Genomic DNA, 8,659 nt, shown 5'->3' on the forward strand with positions numbered 1-8,659 from the left:
CTATGCCAACATTTTTTTTTTTTTGTACCTTTTCTTCCTTTGATTCTGTGAAAACGTATGAGTTATTCAAACATAAAAGTCGGAATAATAATATTTTTTGTCAACAAACATTCCTGCGTAGAACGATTGTGAGGAAATGATCTCCTTTGTCCACTTACAAGTTACAACTCGAATAGAAAATATTAACCTTACAAAGATTTCTCGTGTTTTACTTACTGATCTCATGTATTATTATTTACCGATCTCCTGTGAAAAAGGTCATATAAACAATCACCAAGTATGAAAATTAAATTATTGTATCGGAATTGTGACATTTCATTTGGAGAAAACAACATCAAAGAAAATTAACATAGTACAATTCGAATAATTCCCAAAGTAATTAGGCCAAACTAATCCTGATTAATATACAATCTACATCATAATATAGGCCAATTCCAGCTTCTCTTATGTGCTAATATACCGTATGAAAGGAAAGCCCATTAATTGACTGATAATTAGTAGATTTGAGGTAAATAAATAAATCGCGAGTCTGATGCAAAATAATTAAAAACAGTCAAAGCGAGGGCAAACTGACAAAACGATAATGAGAATCAAAGCTATGATAATCCCTAACACAATCAGTTTTATCTTCATATTTTCATACCACAACTTCCTCCTTATCTTGGTCCCCTGTTGCCTAAAATCTTGAGCCTGAAAATACCACACAAAATAAATAAATTATTGTGTCAAATCAACGGGTTGGACTGAATTTAAGCGGATCAAAATAAAATGAGTTAGTATGGGCGGGTTAATAATTACTTGGATTAATATAGGCTAGGTCAAAATGAGCTAAACAATATGTCATAACCCAACCCGGCCAACTCTTACCAAGTTTTAACTTCTTTAGTTGTTTTCTTATTATTTGTTTAATTACCTAATACAAAGAAAACTTTTTTTCTTCTCTTTATTGTGACTATATATAACATTTGAAACAAAAAATATTTTTTTATTTAAATATCATGACAAGGTTACTCATGGGTCAAATTAAACTACGCGTCAGCCTAATTTTAGATGAACTAAATTGAACAAGTCAAAATAGGTTGAGCTATGAATAACATGCCCAGATGGACAGATTGGGCGAATCATATTTTCATGATTTAGTTTTCCTACCCCTATTACTAAATATAGGACCAAAAGGCGACAATTTCTAAGCTCAAATTAATCAATAATAGAAGAAATTAAACATATACATTGCTACATCAAGCTAACCTGTGATCGAAGATTCTCTGTTTTATCAACTAGAAGTTCAATCTTCTCACCACGATCAAGAACCTGGCAAAGTTGAACATGGTTAAGCAAATTCATAGTGCAGTCAACACCTGTCATCGGTTTTTCTTTCCGATTTATTTGACTCTCTCACCGTAGTTATTTAGGTAGTATTTTGACATCAAAATTTCTTTCAAAAACACACGAAACAAAGATATGAATACTCAAATAATAAAGCATGACAAAATGCGAAAATGATCCAAGTGTGACATTAGCATGACAAATAGGCGAGTTGCACTAAATTTAAACTTGTTAAAACATGTTGAATTGATAAATCACTTAGGCTATAACCCACCCGAATTTGTCCAGGTCAAGATTACTTGAATCAATTTGGGTTGGGTTAGATAAAGTCATAATCCAAGTTAAAAAGAAATACTGTTTTTTTTTAATAATTTGTTTAATTACAAAATCAAAGTTAAAAAAAATACCTTCATTTATGATGGTTCTATCTAACCAGCCAAACTAAAAAGGAACTCACTTTTATGTTTTGATAAGTTATCAAACCGGTATATATAGGGCATAATTTTACAGGCTAAATTTGGCACCCCTATTCACAATTTAGAGCAAACAACATTAATTATAAAAGAGTTACCTTTTCAATGTTTTGCATCATCACTCCCTTAACTTCTGAAACTTGAGCTTTCACCTTAGCAAGCTTGTTAATTTCTTCAGGATGATCAACACAATACTTCATGTGCTCTTTTAATTTTGGCCTACAACAACAGGGGATTTATTGATTAATTGGTAAATAATTGTTTGGTAATGCCTATATACAAATAGTATAAGGTACATGAAGTAATTTAGAGTTTAATTTATACATATGGATAGTTAGTGTAAATAATTTTATACTATCAGATTATCCATAACATGTAAAATGTGTTACTCTTGATATTATAAATTTCATTTTTGTATGAAGAGTTACCTTTGACTTATATACATTGATAGTATAAAGAAGTTTTTACACTATCAGGTCACTCAAAAGATATCTACAGCCTATAAGTAATTTTTTATAAAAAAGTGAAATTTGTAATTTGAAAATAAGAAATGATACCTGTTATAATAAGTAAAGGTAATGTAACAATGTAAAAATTCTTCACATTGTCAATGCGTATAAATTAGACTCTTAACAATATATTTTGGATAACTCGATAATGTGAAAGTTTCTTTACACCATCGATATATATAAATTAAACTTGAAATAATAATAGACAAAAGTGACTACCCAAATTCCTTGCTTAGACTTTTAGGAGTAGCAGTAGTAGCTTTTCCTCCACCATATCTCTTGCTAAAATCATCCTTAATACGTTCCAAAAAGGCAATTGGAAGTTGTCTGCCTGCTGATTCAGTAGCAACCACACAGTAGGCTGCAAAATCCATCATAGAAATTTTAATTACATACTTGTTTGGTTCATCATATTAACAAAAATAATCACAACATAAAATTTCATCTAAGCTATATAATATTTGATTGATCATACAAGAAAAATCGATCGCCATCCAAAAAGCTTCCCCCTTCTCAAACAAATATTGACAATTACCCAAAATCATATCTCATAATCGCAAACCTCAATTTACGAATATATTTTACAAATTCCAGTAACATTTCTTCTTATTTGCCATCAAGCGGTATGACGGAGGTCATTTTTCAAGAAAATTTCTGAGTATGTATTTTCCTCGTAAAAGTGTTTTTTTTTTTTTTTTTTTTGGTGAAGGAATTCCTTTTACTATGTTTCTACCATATCGCGACCACCTCACAAATAGATAGATACAATTGATCAAGAATATGAATCTTCATTGTTCATGTCATTCCATTTACAAACGCAAAAAAGATCTTCTATTTATAGAATGCATGATCATGAACGGGAAAGAAATTAGGAAACTGACTGAATCCATTCTCGGCGAGGAAATTGAAAGTGTGGCCATCACAATTGTAGGTGAACCTGTTATTCGACGCGGGCAATTTCTGAAGGCATTGCGAGGCAATACTGTTGAAATTACCCGTGAACTCGGTGTATTCAGCCAAAACCACCGTTCCCCGGGCAACGAAACTATAGATCAACGTTTGTTGCCCCATCTCCCCTCTTTCAATTTCTCTTGAATCCTTTGCTAATGGAAGGAAAAAAGGGATTCGAGAGAGAAAGAGAAAGAGAAGAGGGGGAAGAAAGGAGAGGAATGGAGAGGAGAGAAATAGGGATAATATTTTACATGCATTTTGTGCATTTCCGTATTTTTTGGTTTCAAACTTATATTATTATGTTCCACCTGCTTTCATTTTAATTAAGTCTTTTGAATTATGAATTGGAAGTGTGTTCTTACCTTAATTTTTAACTTTTAAAGTTATTTTTGTAAACAACCGATGCAAGTAAATATTTATCAAATTTGATTATAGGTTTCACGTAAGATGGGAGAAAGGAAAGAAATAAAGAATAGATGGAAAAGAAGAAAAGCAAATTGAATGAAGTTCTAAATTTTAGCCATTTACAAACAGGGAATTTAGGAATACATAGTATATACCATCTAATTTTAAAAGTTAGCTAAATCATTTAATCGAGCTTAAAAGGCCTAAAGTTACGAAAAACAAAGTAACAGTAGAACTTATTATTTATTACCTATTGAACGAAAAAAAATAAAGAAAAAATGCAAGTTAATAAGTTACACGTAGAAGTTATTGGTTATTTTCTTGTTTCATTTAGTAATTATAATTTGAATTGAACAGTAGACTCTGATGATTAAAAATATATTTTGTCACAAAAATAAGAAGAGTTTTTTTTTTTTTTGAACAGTAGAACTCATTACCTGTTCAACGAAATAAAATAAAGGAAAAATGCAAGTTAATAAAGAAATTAACGTTGCTTATTAGTTTGGTTGCACCGCCAAACCCCCCCCCCCCCCCCGGAACCCCAAAAAAAAAAACCTTCCCCCACCTTTTATTTTATGAAACCTTAACCCTAGCAACAATCATTCGACAAAGACAAGCCGTGCGTAGTTCAAATATGTGTAATAAATAAAATTTAGCACAGTGAAGCAAATGAAAGAGATAGCTCAGTGACTCAGGCAGTGCAACATGTGGTGACAGTGCAAGTTCGAATCTAGGCGAGCTCATTTAACGCTTATTGTTTTCCTAAAAATAGGCTCAAAAAAATAATTAAAAGTGACACTCGAGTTCGATCCCCCGAGACATGCAAGGGAAGCAGCAGTTGCAACCAACGTGCCCCAAAGATACTTTCGTTTGTTAGAGTGCACAATTAAATATATACTAATTTCTCAAGGTATATACACATATATATACATAATTTTTTCTGAAGGGTGGGAGTGCACCACGTAGGTCTGCCTCTGGGTAGCAAGTTTTGGGACCTGTTGATGGCACATTAGGTTTTGTGCGTGGAGATCAATATGCCGTTGCTTTGCCATTGATAGAAGATGGAGAACCTGTGCTTGGGGTTCTTGGGTGTCCAAATTACCCTATGAAGAAGGAATGGCTTAGCTATCAAAATGGTTTTAGGAGAATCTTATCTAGGTTGACCGCCCCTGCATCTGAATCTTCGGATAAAGGTTCTGTACTTTATGCATGGAAAGGTGGCGGCAGGGCTTGGATGCAACCATTACTGTGTGGAGAAAGTAACTTCGTGTGGCCAAACTCTGCAAGGGAAATCAGAGTATCCTCCATCGATAACCCAGCACTAGCTACCTTTTTTGAACTAGTTGAGAAGGCAAATTCAAGCCATTCATTCACAGCAGGACTAGCTCATAGAGTTGGACTTAGGTAAATATCTCTCCCAGTATTCTCTCGTATCCAAAACTAATCTCCATCTCATACACAACGCGTGAAACTTTCAAGATGCTATATTTACTATTGCTTTATGGTTCTCTGTGTTTTTAGAGTCTATTTTCTGTTACTCTTTGCCCACACTGAAAATTCCTTTTGCATATTCAAATAATATGTTTGTGCATTAAGATGTCTTTTAAAGCTTGGCTGACAGCATATCAACTGCAGGAACCAGCCATTACGTGTATATAGCCTGGTAAAGCATGCAGCCATAGCTCGAGGAGATGCTGAGATATTCATGAAATTTGCGAGGGCTGGTTACAAGGAGAAAATATGGGATCATGCAGCTGGTGTTCTTATCATTGAAGAGCCGGTGGAGTGGTGAACGATGCAGGAGGGCGTCCATTGGACTTCTCAAAAGGCGAATACTTAGAGGGATTTGATCGAGGTATAATTGCTTCTGCTGGAGCCAAACTACACGAAAAGATCATTCAGGCTGTAGATGCTAGCTGGAACTCCTCTAGCCTCATAACCTATTGTATGTTACTCAATGTTCAGCCTAAATGTGGTCAAATGGCGTGCATAAGGCCATACGTTGCAAATATAAATAAATGATACTAGCATTTTTATACTGCATCTGTGGGCACTGACTGCTGAACCATGAACTGATTCTGTACAGTAAAACCAACTTTAGGCAGATTAAAAAAAATGGGAATATATAGATGCATACTCCCCACTCCCTAGCAACAGCAAGGTTTCTGCATATATAATGCTGGAAGAAGAACCCTTTTGCAAGACATGGCAAGAAGGAATTGGCTTCTGGTTCGAGTCACAGTAGATGGAGCAAGGAAATAGTGGCAAGGCCCTTAATTACAAGGAAGGTGCTAGCCAGCGGAAGATAAAGGCAGCTCGGTACATGACGCATCCTGTTCACGCAGGGTCTACCTGACCAGCGGAACCTACACAGCTCATTGTTGATTCCACAGCTCGAATGAGGTCAGATGTAGACAACTTTACCACCGATCCAAGGCTCCCCTTCAAGGTGCTGACCAGTGGAACCTACACAAAATATTATTCACCTCCATCTGGTCATGCTGCAAATGACATCAGTATCTTCTAAGAGCATCTCTACTCCGCTGAAACTTATAATCCTAGTGCTTGGAATATCAGGCTCACTTCTCTGCCCACTGCAAGAGTTCAAGAGCAGAGACCTAGAGTTTCGAGAGCCAGCACTTTTGAAGTTTGCAGGGAAATACAGCTCTATTAGTAATGCTGAAACAATACCCGAGTTCTAACGTCTCTTTCATAATGTGAACATAATTTATCAAAAATGAAGTACAATACTATTCGAGTCTCAATTACCACGAGCGGAATGTTACAGATATTTTACTCTCTTCTTCTTACATTATACAAAGACCTTTTAAGGATCTTTTTAAAAAAATAAAAAAATAAAAAAATCTCTGAAGGAAAACCCCAATTGGACATTATGCTAAACTTTTGAACAATGTGAATGGATCTCTTATTTGATTTGAGCAAAAAGCAAGAATAAGAAAGGGAGCAGGGGTGCTGAGGGAGTCAAAATTCAATAAAAGGTCTACATCAGCGTGTGGGAATTTAATTCATTAAAAGAATGCATTAGTTGAACTCTGAAAATATCACCGCAGTAGACATAGGGAAAATTGGGAGCATCTGCAAAAGTGAGTGAAATTCAATAGGGTGGGCATTGGGAGCATCTGCCTGCTGCTTTTCTTGTCACCACTTTCTTTAGCTTCTTACTCTCTACTTGTCTCCAAATGATTAGCATAAACAAAGAAACAACAACAATACCTGCAATATCAGACTTCAAATCTGTAGAGTCTACTTAACTGCCCTCCACAGATTCTAGGCTTTCGACATAATTAATGACTTTAAACCTACCCACTAAACTTCTCCTTTGAAAGCTCCGAGTTCTTTTTGTGAAAGGATTGTATGATAAGAGTTCAAGTGACAACCCATTCGGGTAGCCAAAAAGAAGTTCACTGTCCCTCCATGATCCAACGGGTCGTGCTAGCTTAGAGAAGGGCGAAAAATCAAATTGCTTAGTCCAAGACTCAGCTACACCTTGCTGTTTAGTCATCATCCATACCTCGTAGTGGTTCGCATTAATACCATCCCCAAAATAGATTATCATAGAAAGACAACCCTTTAGTACCACAAGCTTCTGGAAAGTGAGGTTAGTGACAATATCAGGATTAGGCAGCGTAATTTTCCCAAAGACTTGATTAAACAAATCAAAACAAGTAATTATATCCCGTCCATTATCATTACTATACGACATCCAATACAAGCACCCGTTAAGAGTAACAGCAGACCCGCCCTTGGGTAGCAAACCATGAAGAACATCAGCTCCTATCTCTTCCCAAGAACCGGAATTCATCGAGTAAACCCAAACCTTAGCGTTACTATTCTTACTAGATGATGGAACCTTGACAACCTTGTAATCATGAGTCTCAGGTACAAAACCAAGCATTATATAAGGGAAAAAAGGGTCAGAATAAAAGGAGACACAATCAGGTGATTCAAGAAACCTATACTTTCTCGTAGCAGGATTCCACAAGATAATGTTAGAACTCCTATTGAAATGAACACATAACAATCCATTACAAGAACCCACAACCCGTACCTCATCATCAGGACTACACGGAAATGGCAAATCAACAACAACAACAGAAGAAGAAGACAGATCAGCAATATCATTAAAGTCTTCAATTTTGTACACCTCATCAATCTCCTCTTTAACAGTAGTAGTTTTGTGATGATCAAGAGAGAAGAAAGAAATAGTAGGGGTGTCTCTAGGACCTCTATCGCTAACTCTAAGGAGCATTTCATGAGTGTGACGCAAATGCAGGTGAGTGAAATCAGGAGTGATGAGGAAAGCATACCATGACTTGGAAACTGTTTGGAATCGTAACAATGACTTAACAGGAAGGCGAAAGAGGATTTCAAGAATTACCTCTCCCGGAAGAGAGCAACTCCCTAATTTTGCACTTTCATCACTCATTGAAAGCTGGCGGCACAATTGCTTTTCCGATCCACTGGGAAATCAAATCTTCCAAGGGTTTCAGTTTTATTTAGGGAAAAAAGAACCAAGGGCCTGTTTGGAATTGGGTTTAATTGGAATTGGGCGTAATTGGAATTGGGAAAAGGGTCAAATATACCATCTACTTTATTTTATTGGTTAAATATATTCTCCGTTAGCCAAAGTACTTAAATATATCCCTCTGTTAATTAAAGTTGTTAAATATACCCCTACATGGATGAAAATACCCAAATTAGATGAAATTAACCATTTAACTTAAACTCATGTCCCGTAATTTTAACCGGCCCGACCCACTTAAAAGTTAAAATCCAACCATTCAATCTCTAACACCTCACTAATGGTCATAGAAGAGTCCCGTAATAACACCATCAAAATCGATACATTCAGTACTTGTCTGCTTGAAACAATTAGAACCACTTCTTCCATTGATTTGTTCATCTCGTTATTGTAATGAGTGGAGAATGCTAACATAAATCTTCACAGAGATCGGAAAATTTCACCGAAAAATG

The 8,659-nt window shown here is 35.6% G+C and overlaps 2 protein-coding genes and 1 pseudogene across 2 annotated transcripts; 1 reads left to right on the forward strand and 2 right to left on the reverse strand.

Moving 5' to 3' along the window:
* Positions 1–286: 286 nt before the first annotated feature.
* LOC132046442 (putative vesicle-associated membrane protein 726) lies at positions 287–3,495 on the reverse strand. Its single transcript, XM_059437073.1, has 5 exons — positions 3,190–3,495; positions 2,528–2,669; positions 1,898–2,018; positions 1,249–1,311; positions 287–690 (listed from the first exon to the last, which is right to left on the reverse strand). The coding sequence occupies exons 1-5, from the start codon at positions 3,377–3,379 to the stop codon at positions 544–546; spliced, it is 663 nt and encodes a 220-aa protein (XP_059293056.1). The 5' UTR covers positions 3,380–3,495; the 3' UTR covers positions 287–543.
* Positions 3,496–4,484: 989 nt separating this feature from the next.
* Positions 4,485–6,366, forward strand: LOC132061735 (PAP-specific phosphatase HAL2-like; annotated as a pseudogene).
* Positions 5,845–8,158, reverse strand: LOC132046451 (F-box/kelch-repeat protein At3g23880-like). Its single transcript, XM_059437084.1, has one exon. The coding sequence runs from the start codon at positions 8,109–8,111 to the stop codon at positions 6,933–6,935; it is 1,179 nt and encodes a 392-aa protein (XP_059293067.1). The 5' UTR covers positions 8,112–8,158; the 3' UTR covers positions 5,845–6,932.
* Positions 8,159–8,659: the final 501 nt, after the last annotated feature.

This window comes from Lycium ferocissimum, chromosome 1 (genome assembly GCF_029784015.1).
Source record: "Lycium ferocissimum isolate CSIRO_LF1 chromosome 1, AGI_CSIRO_Lferr_CH_V1, whole genome shotgun sequence".
In the NCBI taxonomy this organism is placed as follows: domain Eukaryota; kingdom Viridiplantae; phylum Streptophyta; class Magnoliopsida; order Solanales; family Solanaceae; genus Lycium; species Lycium ferocissimum.

Excerpts from the sequence above, each read along its gene's own strand:
- LOC132046442 (XM_059437073.1), bottom strand. The coding sequence starts at position 3,379 with ATGGGGCAACAAACGTTGATCTATAGTTTCGTTGCCCGGGGAACGGTG. Across the intron at positions 2,670-3,189 it reads CCTCGCCGAGAATGGATTCA|CCTACTGTGTGGTTGCTACT; the intron begins GTCAGTTTCCTA and ends TGGATTTTGCAG. Across the intron at positions 691-1,248 it reads CAGAGAATCTTCGATCACAG|GCTCAAGATTTTAGGCAACA; the intron begins GTTAGCTTGATG and ends TGGTATTTTCAG.
- LOC132046451 (XM_059437084.1), bottom strand. The coding sequence starts at position 8,111 with ATGAGTGATGAAAGTGCAAAATTAGGGAGTTGCTCTCTTCCGGGAGAG.